The sequence below is a fragment of the Bufo bufo genome, chromosome 7 (assembly GCF_905171765.1).
Source record: "Bufo bufo chromosome 7, aBufBuf1.1, whole genome shotgun sequence".
In the NCBI taxonomy this organism is placed as follows: domain Eukaryota; kingdom Metazoa; phylum Chordata; class Amphibia; order Anura; family Bufonidae; genus Bufo; species Bufo bufo.
Window position 1 is genome coordinate 223,482,634 of NC_053395.1, and position 21,237 is coordinate 223,503,870.

General features: G+C 45.2%; 1 protein-coding gene across 15 annotated transcripts in view; it reads left to right on the forward strand.

The window, feature by feature from the left end:
• The window catches only part of TNS1 (tensin 1), a 423,340-nt gene that overhangs the window by 328,771 nt on the left and 73,332 nt on the right, over positions 1-21,237 (forward strand). For all 15 annotated transcript variants that reach the window (XM_040439494.1, XM_040439493.1, XM_040439496.1 and 12 more), the window contains 3 exons: positions 12,523-12,652; positions 15,070-15,135; positions 17,790-17,906. In XM_040439494.1, coding sequence (XP_040295428.1) covers positions 12,523-12,652; positions 15,070-15,135; positions 17,790-17,906 — 313 coding nt within the window. The remainder of the gene's footprint in view (positions 1-12,522; positions 12,653-15,069; positions 15,136-17,789; positions 17,907-21,237) is intronic.

Genomic DNA, 21,237 nt, shown 5'->3' on the forward strand with positions numbered 1-21,237 from the left:
GGAGGGTGGAATTCCAACCGGTGGAAACTAGTGTTGATCGAGCACCAGGTGTTCTCGGGTGTTCGGGAGCTCGGGTCGAACACCTCGGGAGCACCCGAGCACAATGGAAGTCATTGGGAAAACCCGAGCAATAAACCAGGCATCCCCTGCTCTGAAGAGGGGAGGGTGTCTGGTTCATAAGAAAAGGTCAGAAATGGATGGAAACACCACCAAAATGGTTCGAGAACAGCCTGGGGAGGATGTCTGGATGCATCTTGGACTCCTAGGTCGCTGCTGGGAACGATGTTGTCCGAGTAGTATGCCACTTTTACAGATTGACAATAATACGCACAAAACTGAAGATAAAATCTATTTTAGAGGAAAAATTGTTAGGAAACATTCTTTCCTGTATATTTACTTGTATATAAAGTGCAAGTGCTGCCAAAAATTACAGGGAAGAGGCACTCCGATACAACCTGTATATCATATAATGGAGGGCCTCATTCACATTGTGGTACAATAGTTCAGGTAGTGAGACTCCTACACTCATAAAGCCTATGCACTAAATGAAAGGGCTGCCAAAAATTGCAAGGAACCCGCACTCCAATACACCCTTTATTACACATAAAGGAGGGCATCATACACACCCTTGAAAAATGATGATTGATGGCCTGCTGGTGACCCTCAAAAACATTAGGAGCAAGGGCCTGCTGCTTATCTGACCATCTAAAACATTAGGGGTGAGGGTCTGCTGCTGATCTGACCATCTAAAACATGAGTGGTGAGGGTCTGCTGCAGAGCTGACTCTCTAAAACATTAGGGGCGAGTGCCTGCTGCTTAGCTTACCATGAAAAATTATAGGCGAGGGCCTGCTGGTGAGCTGACCCTCAAAAACATTACATGCGAGGGCCTGCAGGTGAGCTGGACCCTCTAAAAGATTGTAAGTGAGGGCCTGCTGGTGAGCTGACCCTCAAAAACATTACATGTGAGGGCCTGCAGGTGAGCTGACCCTCTAAAAGATTGTAAGTGAGGGCCTGCTGGTGAGCTAACCCTCTACAAACATTAGAGCGAGGACAGACTAATCAGCATGTTGATATGATGGAAGAGGAGGAGGACGAGAAAAGGAAGATTGAACCATATAACCTTTTTAGTGGTGGAGGGGTGCATGGGAATACAGTGTATTCAGTACATTATAAAAAAACACATTTAGAGTGCCTTTATGTTCAGCCGCTTTCCTCTGGTGGAGTAGAGAAGTCAGGGGCAATCCAGGCTTTGTTCTTTTTATAAGAGTCAACCTGTCAGCATTTTCAGTTGACAGTCGGATGCGCTTATCAGTTATTATGCCCCCAGCAGCACTAAATACCCGCCTCTGACAAAAATTCTGGCAGGCCAGCACCTCCAAGGTGTAGAGCACAGTTTCGTGCTTGGACACCCAGTAATTGTAAGGCACAGAGGGATCACTGAGGACGCTGACACGGTCTGCTATGTACTCCTTCACCATCTTCCAAAATGTTTCCCTCCTTGTGGACACTAGGCCGCGCCTCAGAGTGAGGGTGCTGGCGGGGTGTCTTGAAACTGTCCCAGGCTTTGGAGAGTGCTGCCCTGCCTCTGTTGGAACTGCTGTGTGTTCCCCTCGTCTCCCCTCCCCGGTTGCCCAAGACTACGACTCTGCCGACAGCGTTGTCAGCTGGAAATTTTTGGAGCAATTTTTCCACAAGGACCTTCTGGTATTGCACCATTTTGCTTGTCCTCTCCACCACAGTATGAGAGATGAGAAGTTCTCTTTGTAGCGCGGGTTCGAGACGGATGAAACACCATTAATCGGTGTTGGCCAAAATGCGTAAAACACGTAAGTCACGGGAAAGGCAGGCTAACATAAAGTCAGCCATGTGTGCCAGAGTCCCAACAGGCAAGAATTCGATGTCGTCATCAGGAGGATGACTCTCAATCTCCTCATCCTCTTCCTCCACTTTTTCCCTTCCACGCTGAACAGATGGAATTAAACTTTCATGGGTACTACCCTCTGTAGCGGAGTCAACCGTCTCCTGCTCCTCCTCATAATCATAATCATCCAATTTGCGCTGAGAAGACGAACTGAGGGTGGTCTGGCTATCACCCTGTGTAATGTCTTCTTCCCCCATTTCCACCTCTTCTGTTCCACATGCAAAGCGTCGGCCTTAATTGTAAGCAGCGAGCGTTTGAGTAGACACAGAAGTGGGATGGGTATTCTGATAATAGCGTTATCGCCGCTCATCATCTGTGTTTATTCCTCAAAGTTTCTTAAAACCTTTAACCACTTCCCGCAACTGTAACGCCGAAAGGCGTCATTGCGGCGGCTCCCCCAGGCTACGCTAACGCCAATAGCGTCATCTCGCGTGAGCGAGATTTCCTGTGAACGCGCGCACACAGGCGCGCGCGCTCACAGGAACGGAAGGTAGAGAGTTGATCTCCAGCCTGCCAGCGGCGATCGGTTCGCTGGCAGGCTGGAGATGTGTTTTTTTTAACCCCTAACAGGTATATTAGACGCTGTTTTGATAACAGCGTCTAATATACCTGCTACCTGGTCCTCTTGGTGGTCCCCTTTGTTTGGATCGACCACCAGAGGACACAGGTAGCTCAGTAAGTCCACCAAGCACCACTACACTACACTACCCCCCCCCCCCGTCACTTATTAACCCCTTATTAGCCCCTGATCACCCCTGATCACCCCATATAGACTCCCTGATCACCCCCCTGTCATTGATTACCCCCCTGTCATTGATCACCCCCCTGTAAAGCTCCATCAGACGTCCGCATGATTTTTACGGATCCACTGATAGATGGATCGGATCCGCAAAACGCATCCGGACGTCTGAATGAGCCTTACAGGGGCGTGATCAATGACTGTGGTGATCACCCCATATAGACCTCCCTGATCACCCCCCTGTCATGATTACCCCCCCTGTCATTGATTACCCCCTGTTAAAGCTCCATTCAAGACGTCCGCATGATTTTATACGGATGTGCACTGATAGATGGATCGGATCCGCAAAACGCATCCGGACGTCTGAATGAAGCCTTACAGGGGCATGATCAATGACTGTGGTGTTCACCCCATATAGACTCCCTGATCACCCCCCTGTAAAGCTCCATTCAGATGTCCGCATGATTTTTACGGATGCACTGATAGATGGATCGGATCCGCAAAACGCATCCGGACGTCTGAATGAAGCTTACAGGGGCATGATCATGACTGTGGTGATCACCCCATATAGACTCCCTGATCACCCCCCTGTCATTGATTACCCCCCTGTAAGCTCCATTCAGGACGTCCGCATGATTTTTTCGGATCCACTGATAGATGGATAGGATCCGCAAAACGCATCCGGACGTCTGAATGAAGCCTTACAGGGGGCTGATCAATGACTGTGGTTATCACCCCATATAGAATCCCTGATCACCCCCCTGTCATTGATTACCCCCCTGTCATTGATTACCCCCCTGTAAGCTCCATTCAGATGTCAGCATGATTTTTACGATTGCACTGATAGATGGATCGATCCGCAAAACGCATCCGGACGTCTGAATGAAGCCTTACAGGGGCATTGATCAATGACTGTGGTGATCACCCATATAGACTCCCTGATCACCCCCCTGTCATTGATTACCCCCCTGTAAAGCTCCATTCAGACGTCCGCATGATTTTTTACGGATCACTGATAGAGGATCGGATCCGCAAAACGCATCCGGACGTCCTGAATGAAGCCTTACAGGGGCGTGATCAATGACTGTGGTAATCACCCATTATAGACTCCCTGATCACCCCCCTGTCATTGATTACCCCCCTGTCATTGATTACCCCCCCTGTAAAGCTCCATTCAGACGGTCCGCATATTTTTACGATGCACTGATAGATGGATCGGATCGCAAAACGCATCGGACGTCTGAATGAAGCCTTACAGGGGCATGATCAATGACTGTGGTGATCACCCCATATAGACTCCTGATCACCCCCCTGTAAAGCTCCATTCAGATGTCCGCATGATTTTTACGGATGCCACTGATAGATGGATCGGATCCGCAAAACGCATCGGACGTCTAAATGAAGCCTTACAGGGGCGTGATCAATGACTGTGGTGATCACCCCATATAGACTCCCTGATCACCCCCTGTCATTGATTACCCCCCTGTCATTGATTACCCCCCTGTAAAGCTCCATTCAGACGTCCGCATGATTTTTACGGATCCACTAATAGATGGATCGGATCCGCAAAACGCATCGGACGTCTGAATGAAGCCTTACAGGGCGTGATCAATGACTGGGGTGATCACCCCATATAGACTCCCTGATCACCCCCCTGTCATTGATCACCCCCCTGTAAAGCTCCATTCAGACGTCCGCATGATTTTTTACGGATCCACTGATAGATGGATCGGATCCGCAAAACGCATCCGGACGTCTGAATGAAGCCTTACAGGGGCATGATCAATGACTGTGGTGATCACCCATATAGACTCCCTGATCACCCCCCTGTCATTGATCACCCCCCTGTCAGGCTCCATTCGACATTTTTTTGGCCCAAGTTAGCGGAATTATTTTTTTTTTTCTTACAAAGTCTCATATTCACTAACTTGTGTCAGAAAATAAAATCTCACATGAACTCACCATACCCTCACGGAATCCAAATGCGTAAAATTTTTTAGACATTTATATTCCAGACTTCTTCTCACGCTTTAGGGCCCCTAGAATTGCCAGGGCAGTATAAATACCCACATGTGACCCCATTTCGGAAAGAAGACACCCCCCGGTATTCCGTGAGGGGCATATTGAGTCCATGAAAGATTGAAATTTTTGTCCCAAGTTAGCGGAACGGGAGACTTTGTGAGAAAATAATTAAAAATATCAATTTCCGCTAACTTGTGCAAAAAAAAAAATTTCTATGACTCGCCATGCCCCTCATTGAATACCTTGGGGTGTCTTCTTTCCAAATGGGGTCACATGTGGGGTATTTATCCGGCCCTGGCATTCTAGGGGCCCCAAAGCGTGAGAAGAGTCTGGTATCCAAATGTCTAAAAATGCCTCCTAAAAGGAATTTGGGCACCTTTGCGCATCTAGGCTGCAAAAAAGTGTCACACATCTGGTATCGCCATACTCAGGAGAAGTTGGGGAATGTGTTTTGGGGTGTCATTTTACATATACCCATGCTGGGTGAGAGAAATATCTTGGTCAAATGCCAACTTTGTATAAAAAATGGGAAAAGTGGTCTTTTTGCCAAGATATTTCTTCACCCAGCAAGGGTATATGTAAATGGACACCCCAAAAACACATTCCCCAACTTCTCCAGAATACGGCGATACCACATGTGTGACACTTTTTTGCAGCCTAGGTGGGCAAAGGGGCCTACATTCCAAAGAGCACCTTTAGGATTTCACAGGTCATTTACCTACTTACCACACATTAGGGCCCCTGGAAAATGCCAGGGCAGTATAACTACCCCACAAGTGACCCCATTTTGGAAAGAAGACACCCCAAGGTATTCCGTGAGGGGCATGGCGAGTTCCTAGAATTTTTTATTTTTTGTCACAAGTTAGTGGAAAATGCTGATTTTTTTTTTTTTTTTTTTTTCATACAAAGTCTTCATATTCCACTACTTGTGACAAAAAATAAAAATTCATGAACTCACTATGCCCATCAGCGAATACCTTGGGGTCTCTTATTTCCAAAATGGGTCACTTGTGGGTAGTTATACTGCCCTGGCATTCTAGGGGCCCGAATGTGTGGTAAGGAGTTTGAAATCAAATTCTGTAAAAAATGACCTGTGAAATCCGAAAGGTGCTCTTTGGAATATGGGCCCCTTTGCCCACCTAGGCTGCAAAAAAGTGTCACACATCTGGTATTGCCGTACTCAGGAGAAGGTGGGGAATGTGTTTTGGGGTGTCATTTTATATATACCCATGCTGGGTGAGAGAAATATCTTGGCAAAAGACAACTTTTCCCATTTTTTTTATACAAAGTTGGCATTTGACCAAGATATTTATCTCACCCAGCATGGGTATATGTAAAATGACACCCCAAAACACATTCCTCAACTTCTCCTGAATACAGAGATACCAGATGTGTGACACTTTTTTGCAGCCTAGGTGGGCAAAGGGGCCCATATTCCAAAGAGCACCTTTCGGATTTCACAGGTAATTTTTTACAGAATTTGATTTCAAACTCCTTACCACACATTTGGGCCCCTAGAATGCCAGGGCAGTATAACTACCCCACAAGTGACCCCATTTTGGAAAGAAGAGACCCCAAGGTATTTCGTGATGGGCATAGTGAGTTCATAGAAGTTTTTATTTTTTGTCACAAGTTAGTGGAATATGAGACTTTGTAAGAAAAAAAAAAAAAATCATCATTTTCCGCTAACTTGTGACAAAAAAAAAAAAGTTCTATGACTCACTATGCCCATCAGCGAATACCTTAGGGTGTGTACTTTCCGAAATGGGTCATTTGTGGGTTGTTTGTACTGTCTGGCCATTTGTAAACCTCAGGAAACATGACAGGTGCTCAGAAAGTCAGAGCTGCTTCAAAAGCGGAAATTCACATTTTTGTACCATAGTTTGTAAACGCTATAACTTTTACCCAAACCATTTTTTTTTTACCCAAACATTTTTTTTTTATCAAAGACATGTAGAACTATAAATTTAGAGCAAAATTTCTATATGGATCTTGTTTTTTTTGCAAAATTTTACAACTGAAAGTGAAAAATGTCATTTTTTTGCAAAAAAATCGTTAAATTTCGATTAATAACAAAAAAAGTAAAAATGTCAGCAGCAATGAAATACCACCAAATGAAAGCTCTATTAGTGAGAAGAAAAGGAGGTAAAATTCATTTGGGTGGTAAGTTGCATGACCGAGCAATAAACGGTCAAAGTAGTGTAGTGCCGATTTGTAAAAAAGGGCCTGGTCTTTAGGGGGGTATAAACATGTGGTCCTTAAGTGGTTAAAGAGGTCAGACATCCATGCCCACTCGTCGCTTGTGAAGCTGACTGGAAAGGCGACGACCATGTTGCAGCTGGTATTCCACTACTGCCCTCTGCTGCTCACAAAGCCTGGCCAACATGTGGAACATCGAGATCCAGCGTGTGATCACGTCTTACAACAGTTGGTGAGCTGGCAATTGTAAGCGCTGCTGCAGCGTTGTCAGACTGGCGGAAGCTGTCGATGACTTGCGGAAATGGGCACACATGCGGCGCACCTTCACCAGTAGCTCAGGCAAATTGGGGTAGGTTTTGAGAAACCGCTGAACCACTAGGTTCAACATGTGGGCTAGGCATGGTATGTGTGTGAGTTTGTCGAGCTCCAAAGCTGCCACCAAGTTACTGCCATTATCAGACACAGCCATGCCTGGTTCTAGGTTGAGTGGCGAGAGCCACAGCTCAGTCTGGTCTCTTATCCCCTGCCACAGCTCTGCGGCGGTGTGCTGTTTGTCACCTAAGCAGAACAGTTTCAGCACGGCCTGTTGCTGCTTGCCCACTGCAGTGCTACACTGCTTCCAGCTACTGACTGATGGCTGACTGGTGCTGCAAGATGAGAATTCAGAGGTGGAAGTGAAGGAGGAGGAGGAGAAGGGGGGGTTGCAGCCACTAACGTAGGTGGTGGCGGAAACCCTGATGGAAGTAGGGCCCGCAATCCTTGGCATTGGTAGCACCTGTGCCATCCCAGGGTACGACTCGCTCCCAGCCTCCACAACGTTCACCCAGTGTGCCGTCAGGGAAATGTAGTTTCCCTGGCCGAAAGCACTTGTCCATGTGTCCGTGGTTAAGTGGACCTTCCCAGTAACTGCATTTGTCAGGGCATGGGTGATGTTACGGGACATATGCTGATGTAAGGCTGGGACTGCACACCGTGAAAAATAGTGGCGGCTGGGAACTGAGTAACGAGGGACGGCCGCCGACATCAGGCTGCGGAAAGCCTCAGTGTCCACAAGCCTAAATGGCAACATTTCCAGGGCCAGCAATTTGGAAGGTTGCGCAATTAGTGCTATGACCTGTGGGTGGGTGGGTGGCTGGGTATTTGCACTTGCGTTCAAATGCCTGGGGTAAGGACATTTGTACGCTGCGCTGGGACACGGAAGTGGATGTGGTCGCAGATGGTGCTTGCGAAGGTCCAGGTGCAGGGCGGTAGGCATCCGGGCCTGCGCCTTTGACAGGGGATTGGCCAGCACGTAACACAGGGGAAGAGGAGGCAGTGGTGTGACCCGCAGACACTTATTGTGGACCTAGGTGTTCGGCCAACCTATTAGGGTGCTTTGATGCCATGTGGCGGATCATGCTGGTGGTGGTGAGGTTGCTAGTGTTCACGCCCCGGCTCATTTTTGTATAGCACAGGTTTCAAATTACAATTCTTTTGTTGTCTGCAAAAAAAAGCGCCAGACTGCAGAACACCTACCCCTTGGCAAGGGAGATTGCCGCAAGGAGGTGCTCCGGGGAACAGTTGCGGGCCTGTTTGGTGTGGCCCGCCTTCTCCCTTTTGCCACCCCACTGCCTCTTCCAGCCTGTTGCGGTGCTGCGGATCCCTCCCCCTCTGTACTGCTGTCCTTGCTCAGCTTGCCACCTTCCCTAGGTTGGGTCAGTGACTTCATCGTCCACCACCTCCTCTTCCACTTCCTCACTCTACTCATCCTCCTGACTTGTTGACCTAACAACAACCTCAGTTATTGACAACTGTGTCTCATCCTCATCATCAAACTCTTGAGACACTAATTGCCGTAGACTTATTGGCAACTGTGTCTCATCATCATCATCCACCTAGTGAAACACTAATTTCCGTTCCCCACCGTCATCTTCTTCTGTCTGTGGATGCTCAAGAGTTTGGGAATCGGGGCACAAGATCTCATGTCTCTCTTCAAGCGGGCTTGTCGAGAGGCCCAAATGAAGGAATGGCACTGAAAAGAGCTCCTCGAAATATCCGAGTGTGGGATCACTTGTTTGGCAAGACTCTCCATGGTGGGAGGAAGGAGGATCAGGGTGAGGATTGTGTTGACCAGACTCTTGGCTACTGAGACTGGACTTGGTGGAAGACAGGGTGGTGCTTAACTGACTGGAAGCATTATCTGCTGCAATCCAACCGACCACCTGGTTGCACTGGTCTGACTTCAAGAGTGGTGTCCTGCGCCACCCTGAAAACTGGGACATGAAGCTAGGTGTCATGGATGATTGTTTTTCTTGTGCTCTGGCAGCAGGAACAGTTTCAACGCGCCCAGGGCCACGGGCTTTGCATGCACCATCAGCAGCACGGCCACTTCCCTTTCCCTTACTGCTCGCCTTCTTCATATTAAATGTTATATATGCTTGAAAGTATGTCACACGTACAGTAGCGCAGTCATCTCTCGATATAGCACCCGATGATGCGTTCCGGCCAGCCAATCACTGTAATGCCAGTAACCAACATGGCTACCGTATTACAGTAATGGCAGTACTTACCTGCACGTTTATTGGCTGTGTAGCATCCAACAAACGAGCAGGGAGGAGACTCGAGCATTGTGCTCGAGCACATGCGGTATGCGGCCGAATACCGCCATGTGCCGAGCATCGGGATGCTCGAGCCGTATTGGTGTTCGGCCGAGCATCCTCGATCAACACTGGTGGAAACGTTGCATATCAGCCTATGTTGGGGGATGCAGTTCTGCCGCTGCAGCTCAAGGAGGGTTTGCTTTGCGGTGTACGAGTGGCTGAAGTGCATGCAAAGTTTCCTGGCCATTTTTAGGATGTCTTGAAGATGGGTGGAAGACTTCAGGAACCGCTTGACAACCAGATTCAACACATGTGCCATGCAGGGCGCATGGCTCAGTCCTCCTTGACGCAGCGCCGACAACCATGTTCTTCCCGTTGTCAGTCACCATTGTTCCAATTTTGAGTTGTCGCGGAGAAAGCCAGGATTCGATTTCTTGCTGACGGACATGGCACAATTCCTCCCCTGTGTTACTCCGTTCGTCCCAGGCAAACGAGGTGCAGAACAGCGTGATACATGTGGTATGCTGGTGGGGCACTGTGAATAGTGTTGATCACGAATATTCGAATTGCGAATTTTAATCACGAATATTTAGAATATCGCAAAATATATTCGTAATCGCGAATATTCGATTTTTTTTTTATTCCAGTTCATGCGAATTTAGGTGAATTTTCGCAATCAAGAAAATGATGCCTGGAGATCATGAATTCGCAAATTCTCGAATATATGGCGAATATTCGCCCAAATATTCGCGAAATATCGCCCTTGCCGCTCATCACTAACTGTGAATTGTCCCTGCAGTGGAGGCTGAGGACACGGTGTAGGATGAGGAGGTAGAGGCGGACATTGTCGCAGGACCAACGGAGTGAGAACATGGAGGCCGAAGCAGCGTCACCTGGCCAAGTTCTTGGTGTGGCTGTGCAGGAACCACATTCACCCAGTGGGCCGTAAAGGACATGTATTGTCCCTGACAGTAGTTACAGCTCCACACATCAGCGCTGCCGTGCACTTTGGCAGACACCGACAGGCTCAAGGATTGGCCACCTTCTGTTCTACATGTTTGTGCAGGGCTGGTACTGCCTTTTTGGCAAAGAAATGACGGCTGGTACTGCAGTACCAGGCGCTAGTCAACAACCGGCCCCAACTGCTGATATGGAGCGTGTTAGCAGGAGGCAGCATTTGAAAAACATGGTGGAACAGTACCTGCGCAGACGCCTACACGTACTGACTGATGGTTCTGCCCCATTCAATTTCTGGGTCTCCAAATTGTCCACATGGCCAGAGCTTGCCCTGTATGCTTTGGAGGTGCTGGCCTGCCCTGCAGCCAGTGTACTCTATCTGAACGTGTATTTAGCACGGCAGGGGGCGTCATCACAGACAGACGCAGCCGCCTGTCTACAGCCAACGTGGACAAGCTCACGGTCATTAGAATGAACCAGGCCTGGATCCCACAGGACTTGTCTGTACCTTGTGCAGAATAGACATTTATACCACCATCAAACATACATTCTTGTACTCAAGTCAAGTGCAATGATTCCTTTTTTTTTTTTTTTATATGTCCCAATATTCTGGGGGATACCCCTATGTAAAAATGCAAACCAACACACATCTGTGTTGGCTACCTATTCCTCCTTCGCCGCCGCTTCCACCTAGACTGCCACGTGAGCCTACACCGCCACATCCACCCATTCACCGCCTCCTCAACCTCTTCCTCCTTCATCATTCCTAATTTTTATTTTTTTAAGGTCTTTTATGTTTTTTTTTATTAATTTCCCTATCCCCATTTGTTTGCAGAACATTTGCCATGCTCTTCAGCACATTTTGCTGCCTTTTGCAGCCCTCTAGCTCTTTCCAGGGCTATTCTAGAGCCATTTTAGTGGCCAAAAGATCGGGTCCCCATTGACTTCAATGGGGTTCGGCGTCAAGTTCGGGTCCCGAACCCGAACTTTTTTTTCAAGTTCTGCCGACCCCGAACATCCAGGTGTCCGCTCAACTCTAATCAGGATCCCTGTAAATCAGTAACCCCTGAAAATATTTCAAGGCGTGTTTTATATTTCCTTCACCGCAAATCCTACTCTTTTCACGGGATCGAGTACTGACAGATAATCTGTAGAACAAGTGTTACCCACATGGTCACTTTAAGAAGTAACACCCCTCTGGCTATAATCGCTCACCATTGTGTATGTCAGTGGCACAGGACGGTGACAGGGACTTGATGCTGCCTCCAGAAGCAAACCTACAAGGACACTGTTCACTTTGTCACCCTCCCGCTGTTGACCTTTAACCCCCACCCACCCTGTTCTTTGAGATACGGGCCAAACGCATAGTGCTATATCTGCAGTGCTGAAAGCCAGCTGACAGTAAATCACCGTCTATGTCAGTTATGGATCTTCTAATTGCAGCCTCCGCTCCGCATCTCCTGACTCATCCGCACTGCCCCTCCCGCATCTCCCCTAGGATACTTACAAAGCATTTCTCCCTAAAATCCAGCATGCTGCAGAAAATATAAGTGTTTGCATCATCCCCAGTTATTTCTGTATCTGGAAAAACAACGGATAGGGCTGTCATTGTGGCTCCAGTGATGGTTGTCATCCAGCTTTCCCAGACCCCTGATCTCCTTAGCAGAGCATTGACAAGAACCCCACTTCTAAATCAGTTCATTGATTTAGCAATTTAGGAAGCAGAATAAACTGAAAGGAAACCAATGCAGATCCTAAAAAGGTTATAACCCAACTTTCTAGACCCCTGAATGGTAAATCTGCCTGTAGGGTTATGGGAGCGGGAGATGGATGACTGCATAAACAGGAAGCTTTAACATTCAGGGAAAGCTGGGTGACAACCGCTGGCAATCTCCAACATGTAAATCTGCCTGCACCCATGTCCCTGCAATATCAGAGGGGTTAACATTCAGGGGACTGATAAAGCTTGGTTATGATACTCATGGGAGCTGGAATAAAGCAATTATTGTGTAGTGCAGCGTTGCTTTAAGAATCCAACACTATGTCATATTGTTACAATTCTTTGTATTTTGTTTACATTAATTGTATCTTTTTCTTATTCAGCTAAAATGTTACCACAAGAAGTATCGCAGCCCGACACGTGACGTCATATTCCGCGTGCAGTTCCACACGTGCGCCATCCACGATCTGGGGGTCGTGTTCGGGAAGGAAGATTTGGATGAAGCGTTTAAAGGTACAGTTCAGGTGATCCGGAGGACTGAGGGATCCGGTTAAGGGTACTTTCACACTAGCGTTTTTCTTTTCCGGCGCTGAGTTCCGTCCTAGGGGCTCAATACCGGAAAAGAACTGATCAGTTTTATCCCCATGCATTCTGAATGGCGAGTAATCCGTTCAGGATGTCTTCAGGCAAAAGATAAAACCGCAGCATGCTACGGTTTTATCTCCGACGAAATAAAAAGCTGAAGACTTGCCTGAATGCCCGAACCGGCATTTTTTTCCATAGGAATGTATTAGTGCCGGATCCGGCATTCAAATTGCTGAACTGACGGAACCGGCATTCCGGTCTGCGCATGCGCAGACCTTTAAAAATGTGAAAAAAATAAATACCGGATCTGTTTTGCTGGATGACACTGGAAAAACGGATCCGGTATTGCAATGCATTTTTCTGACTGATCAGGCATTTTTAAGACTAATCAGTCTGACAAATGCCATCAGTTGGCATACGTTTTGCCGGATCACTCGTCCTCAAATGTAAAAGTAGCCTAAGGTGATCTGGCAGGTTGTCATATCCCAAAGGAATGTCTGCAGTTGTGGTGCTACAACTCCCAGCATACCACGGGCAACTACTGCTGCAGACAAATGGTCTGTCGGAATCCGCAGCAGAGGTTGGATCTGGAATAAATGCAATATATGAGCCTCCGGGGAGGTGATGTTGTTTATGGGTTCTCTATAGAGTCAAAAGAGGTAGGAGGTATAAAATGGCTCAATGATCATTCAGATGCAAATAATAAGATCAACAATCCCTGCAAAATGCTTGAAAGGACAAGATGTATAAATCAGTAGTTAAATATAAATGATGAATTTGCTTCAAAAGCCGACCTTCCCAGACCCCTATGGTGGCGTGCATGGCAAATCTGCTTAGTTATCTTCCCGTTCTTGCATATCTGGGCAGATAAATCAATCAGGAGTCAGAGAAAACTGACAACTCATTAAGGAGAGGTAATGAGACCACATTTCTTGTCACTCGGTTTTTCTGGTCTCCTGCATAGAAAATCTGCTTAGCTAACAGTATATAGATAACCCCGACTCTTGAATCAGTATACGACTGCACATATCAGCCATTCAGGAGTCTGACAAAGCTAAGTACCAAATCTATTGCCGCTATATTGGATATCACCTAGCTTTCCCAGTCTCCTGCATGACAAATATGCTTAATAATGTAGTGATAAATTCTCCTAACTGGGGATACCGAGTTACAAATCATTGGGGAGCTGTGACTAAGGTGGTTACCCAGCTTTCCTGATCTCCTGCATGACAGATCTCGTGTATCAATTCCTATTGTGACCTATATGTCTGGAAAAGCTGAGTTACAAATCCTGGCTCGCTTTTATTGCAACTGTATTGGTCACTACCCAGCTTTCCCAGTCTCCTGCATGGCCAATCTTCTTGGTAATGTGTTGATAATCCCCCTGCTCTTGTATCACTTTATTGGGACCTATACGTCACTCAGGAGTCTGGGAAAGCTGAGTTACAAACACCATATTGGTTGTGTACCAGCTTTCCCGACACAGATATAACTGAGAAGTGGCTGGGCAGGCACCGCTCTGTGAAGGTGAACGCCGCAGTGCACTGTGGGTAAGCATGATGGTGTTAGTTTGGGGATGACACTGAAGATCGGCCCCGACCTCCACTTCAGCCACTCGCACCTGTTTCTCTGACACGGATCCGGTTTAACATGTCGCCGTCAGCTCGTGACCTTCTGACCTGGAACCAATTTAGCCTCTGAGGTCGCTGTTAGTCATTCTCATAATGGACCTCACGTGAGAATCTGATGCCCAGTATCCCTGTCAGGATTTGCGTCAGGATCCGCTGATGATAGCGGCTCTGGAACGCAGCACGTCCACCATATCTACAGCTCATACTGTCAATTCTGATAGTGGGTAATTCATTCATTAGGAAATGGCCGACCCGGCGAGGAATCTCCACATATCAGGGTATGTTCATACCGTGATTGATATCCGCCCTGTATTTGCCTTTTAGTGCGGTTTGCCGTTCGCATGCTGCAGAGCCCACCGTGCAGTTTTCTTTCAGGGTCTCCGCCACCTTCTTGGTCATTGCATTGCATGATGGCAATAGGAAAAGGACTCCAAGGACACATACATACCATACAGCGGGCCCTGGGGCCCATGGAGAATGGAGTAAAGGCCCAAGGGTCACATGAATGGAGGGAACGAGTCATCCAGAGACCCATTTTGTACCTTGCTCTGGGGCCCCTTGTTCTTTGTTGGTCATTAGGTATAATGAATGATCTGTTTATTACAAGAAATAAATCTCTACGACACAGAAAATTGAATTGTGGTTAATTTGGAAAAAAATGTAAACAAATTATTGGAATGGATTGTAACAGTATCTTATTCTGATCTCTTTCAGATGAAAGGTTCCCAGAATATGGGAAAGTGGAGTTCGTCTTCTCTTATGGTCCCGAGAAGATACAAGGTAAGATAACACTTAATTTCTCTCTATTGTGCAAAAAAGCTGTGGTGCCTGCTGGGTGTTGTAGTTCTTCTCATACAGCATCATAAATGCAGAACAGTCTATACCCAGATTGCAGAAGTTAAATATTGTTCTCTATGATCCGAGAACCTTCTCTTTTGGGTTTTAATGGAATTCAAGGTGACTCTGTGATGTGACCGCGGCGCCAGGCTGAGTCTATTTCATTAATGCACCATCCTCCTATTTGTTTGTGTTTGTGGCTTCCTCCTGCCGCTGTGTTAATCTGTCTATGAAATACTTAATAACCTCTCGGTCCTGGAGAATGAAACAAACATATTAGGAAGGACGATCTAATGGAGTAGGAAGAGTCCCGGGGCGAGCGAACCCCCTGGCCCCTTATCCCCACCTCACATTCTTTCCAGTCAGAAGGAAAGTATAAACAATGAGGAATGAACTTGGTTTAGTTCAAAAAATCTATAGACCACACAAGGAAAGGAGGCTGCACCAAACCTGGGATGAGCTGAGGAAGGACGGTGAATCAATGAAAAACATAGTCATTGAGTGGTTATTCCAATCTCAACAAGAATATCACTGCTATAATACTGCCTACTATATATAAAAATATAACTACTATAATACTGCCTCATATGTACAATAATATAACTGCTATAATACTGCCTCCTATGTACAAGAATATAACTACTATAATACTGCTCCTATGTACAAGTATATAACTACTATAATACTGCCTCCTATGTACAAGAATATAACTACTATAATACTGCTCCTATGTACAAGAATATAACTACTATAATACTGCTCCTATGTACAAGAATATAACTACTATAATACTGCCTCCTATGTACAAGAATATAACTACTATAATACTGCCCCTATGTACAAGAATATAACTACTATAATACTGCTCCTATGTACAAGAATATAACTACTATAATACTGCCCCCTATATACAAGAATATAACTACTATAATACTGCTCCTATGTACAAGAATATAACTACTATAATACTGCCTCCTATGTACAAGAATATAACTACTATAATACCGCTCCTATGTACAAGAATATAACTACTATAATACTGTTCCTATGTATAAGAATATAACTATAATACTGCTCCTATGTACAAGAATATAACTACTATAATACTGCCTCCTATGTACAAGAATATAACTACTATAATACTGCCCCTATGTACAAGAATATAACTACTATAATACTGCTCCTATGTACAAGAATATAACTACTATAATACTGCCCCCTATATACAAGAATATAACTACTATAATACTGCTCCTATGTACAAGAATATAACTACTATAATACTGCCTCCTATGTACAAGAATATAACTACTATAATACCGCTCCTATGTACAAGAATATAACTACTATAATACTGCTCCTATGTATAAGAGTATAACTATAATACTGCTCCTATGTACAAGAATATAACTACTATAATACTGCCTCCTATGTACAAGAATATAACTACTATAATACTGCCCCTATGTACAAGAATATAACTACTATAATACTGCTCCTATGTACAAGAATATAACTACTATAATACTGCCCCCTATATACAAGAATATAACTACTATAATACTGCTCCTATGTACAAGAATATAACTACTATAATACTGCCTCCTATGTACAAGAATATAACTACTATAATACCGCTCCTATGTACAAGAATATAACTACTATAATACCGCTCCTATGTACAAGAATATAACTACTATAATACTGCTCCTATGTATAAGAATATAACTATAATACTGCTCCTATGTACAAGAATATAACTACTATAATACTGCCTCCTATGTACAAGAATATAACTACTATAATACTGCCCCTATGTACAAGAATATAACTACTATAATACTGCTCCTATGTACAAGAATATAACTACTATAATACTGCCCCCTATATACAAGAATATAACTACTATAATACTGCTCCTATGTACAAGAATATAACTACTATAATACTGCCTCCTATGTACAAGAATATAACTACTATAATACCGCTCCTATGTACAAGAATATAACTACTATAATACCGCTCCTATGTACAAGAATATAACTACTATAATACTGCTCCTATGTATAAGAATATAACTATAATACTGCTCCTATGTACAAGAATATAACTACTATAATACTGCCTCCTATGTACAAGAATATAACTACTATAATACTGCCCCTATGTACAAGAATATAACTACTATAATACTGCTCCTATGTACAAGAATATAACTACTATAATACTGCCCCCTATATACAAGAATATAACTACTATAATACTGCTCCTATGTACAAGAATAGAACTACTATAATACTGCTCCTATGTACAAGAATAGAACTACTATAATACTGCTCCTATGTACAAGAATATAACTACTATAATACTGCTCCTATGTACAAGAATATAACTACTATAATACTGCTCCTATGTACAAGAATATAACTACTATAATACTGCTCCTATATACAAGAATATAACTACTATAATACTGCCTCCTATGTACAAGAATAGAATTACTATAATACTGCCTTTAAGATAATGGCTCCCAGGTCACACACATGTGTTGGGGATGGATGTTGTATATGTATTACTGAGCAGACATTTCTTTCCAGGGATGGAACATTTGGAGAACGGCCCGAGTGTCTCTGTTGACTATAACACTTCTGATCCGCTGATCCGTTGGGACTCTTATGACAATTTCAATGCGCATCGGGAGGATAGTCTGGAAGGTTTGTGTTCCTTTTCTTATTGATAGTTTGGTTACTTTTTTCTATTTATTCTGTTCTTGCTGTAATAGAAATCTACTGTGCTGAAGAATCAAAGCTGTAGTGTAAAGCATAGACAGGAGATGTATTTTACACTAGGGAATCGGTTTCACAGATTACAGCTAATGTTACATAATGTTACCTTCTTTGACTTTTCTTTCAACACTAATATGGTACCGCTGGCCCTGCCTTCCATCAGTTTGAACCTGACTACAAAACGGGGCCACTTTCAGTATTTTTTCCAGGGCCACTTTAAGTTCCCAGTCTGCCCCCGAGTCTGCCCTTCCTTGCAATCCTGGCTTGGGGCGCTCATGTTAGAGTTTGTGACTTAAACAGAATCAATAAGTTGATTTGCAGAGCTGGAAGTGTTGCTGTCTCTTTCAGAACTTGGAAGAAATTGTACGATGCAGGATGATGAAAACGTTCAATATCATGATGAATAATGCAGATCATCGGCTTCATCATTCCGTGGAAGGACTTTTGTTTTAGAGGAGTAAAATAAGGGAATTATTTTTTTTTTTTTATCAGACCTCAGATCAGACCCCCAATCTTTATCAGACCTCAGACCAGGCAGTAAAAAAAACATAAAACAACTTACCTCTCCTGCTCCGGACAGCGTGCTCTTCCTGCACTCACCGCTCCCTGGTCTTCTGCCGGCACCGCGTTGCATTGTAACATGACATCAGGTCATAGCCCTTGCAGTACATGCCATACATCCTGGCGCTATACGTAGTCAGAGCACAACGCAGAGCTTGGAAAAAGACCAGGGAGCAATGAGTACAAGCAGCGCTATACTCGTCACCACTTCCCTGCCTCCTGCTTCCATAATGAAAGCGCTCATTAATATTCACTTTTTAAGATGCCCTGCTGTCCGCCCCCCCCCCTCCTCCCCCCATACACACACACACACCTCTTTGGGGGAAACATAGAATGTGTCGGCAGATAAGAAACATTTGGCCCATCTAGTCTGCCCAACATTGTGTCTTATAAAGCAAATAATACAGTGTACATTGACGGGTCTAGGAATTCTTTCCTTCCAAAGGCGATTGCTCCGTATAACAGGCTGTCATCCTACAAGCCTTAGGATAAGGCAGAACTAGCAGATACAGTATTGTATTGTATCTTTCACTTTGTCTTGTGTTTGTTTGTATCTATCTTAAGTCCTTTATGTTCTGTGATTTGTAAGTAGCTGCTGGAAACTGCGTTTCAGTTTCTCTATGGGATTATTAAAGTTGCATTGTCTGGTGTTATATTGTGTAACACACGGTATAAGGCCTCATGCACACGACCGTGCCTTTTTTTTGCGCTCCGCAAACCGCAGATCCGCAAAAAAAACTGAAGCGGGCGGCCCATTGTAGAAATGCCTATTCTTGTCCGCAAAACTTTAATTGCACAATAAATCTCCTCCAGCACGCCCAGGGTTAACAAGAATGCAACAATTAGGGCAACTATGGCAAGAGCATGGGTGGGCAGGAACAAGAGAGAGGTCATGGCACCGGGGTTGTCCTGCGGGTGTCACAGCAGCTGTGTGTCCACCAATGACACAGGGAATGTGTGTATGCCACTTTAGGCATTCAGCTCCAGGCAACCTGCAGATCACTACAAGGCAAGGTGAACCCCCCGGGCGTCTCGGGGTGCAGATCCGAGTAAGTAAGATCAAAGAGTGGGGTCAGGTGTCGTGTGGGCAGCCATTATGTGTCTTCTCCTCGTCATTGTGCAGAAATGATACATTATGGGATACTTTAAACAGCTTAATGGATCTTTCTAACGTATATTTTTAATACATTACTGTTGTCAAGATCTCTGTTTGCAGTCAGTGAATTTGCATATGATTTATTTGCACCCAGAGGCTAAGAACCCGTACAGACCTCAGCTGAAGTTTTGCTACAGTTGTATCCAGTCTACACAGTCCTGTATGAGGTGCCGAGCCTGGACTCCACGCTGATACCTGTCACCTGCACTGATACTTTGTAACAAATTATCAGGACGTGGATGTGTTCCATATACCGAGTATTGCGTACACTGTAACAAACTCTCCGCTGTGAGATGTTTCTGATCTGTGATGTTTACTTGCAGTCATTTCTAGAACTTTGCGTGGATAATTTTGGAACTAGATGATCTTGGTTGTTTTCTAGACGGTCACAGGGTGTTTTTTTAGGGAGCGGTGCCATCACGGGTCGTGTTCCCGATGTGCCAGCGCTGGAAAGAGTCCACATGATGAGTCAAGGCAAGCCAAGAATCAGGGCGGTTTTCATGCTCAGGATGTAAACAAGAATTTCTATTCACTGACAGCAAGCAGAGATGACAAATCTGCTCTTTGTCTTGATGCACATTTTTCTTTCAGCGTGATAGTTATGGGATCTCAATGTAATGAAATCATCAGCAGAGGATGGTACAGGGCTGGCGGGTGGATGCTGCGCCCGCATGTGCCAGGGGTTGGGGTGCAGAGACAGGGCAGTGGGGCTGAATCATGAAATGGGGGTAATAGAGGCACCCACCTGCTGCATCTCACCCCCAGCGTTGGTTTGCACTGAAAGGTGTTATTTTTCATGGGCTGTCATGTGGCAGGCAGGTGGCACCCTCTGATTTATGGCAGGGGGCAGCACAATTTGGCGGCAGAGGATCCACATTAAAGAGGAGGAGGAGGAAGCTGACACCTTGACGGGGATAAACTTTTGGCATTTCGTGCTGTTTGCTTGTCATGAGCTGCAGTTTGTTTTTGTTTTTCAGGAATGCCTTTGGTGCTTTTGGTGGGGTGCAGGCTGTCGTGGCTCATGTTGTCACTGACATTCCCAAATGATGACTCCCACAAATGGGCAAAATGGCAATTTAATGATGCTGCAGTACTGCATCTGACCACCGGGAGCGATATGGCGCCTCATTATCGTTCTAACTTTTGCTGTGTCTTTTATAGTCTTTTGGGGCGAGCTCTTAAAGGCATAGAACAGAACTGTCCATGACAATCTTGTGATAGTTTCCATTCTAGTTTGGCGTCAACTCTGAATTCCTACACTTGTCTCTGGAAGAATTTGTGACCTTGAACATGTGAGTGGTGACTACTGAGGGGTTCCTGAGTCTAGAAGTTACTTAGTAACAGCTGAATGCATGCTACATATCCTCGGATCAAGGACATTACATAACGGTTACTACTGCTCTGTCTGTGTAGGTGTCACTGTCATAGCTATGAACCAGGAAGAACAGGATGAACAGTTGTAGGGTCTTCCCCAGCGTGTAAGAGGAGAAAGGACAGCCTGACGCTCAGATAACGCGCCAAGAAGTTTTAGTTTTACTTAAA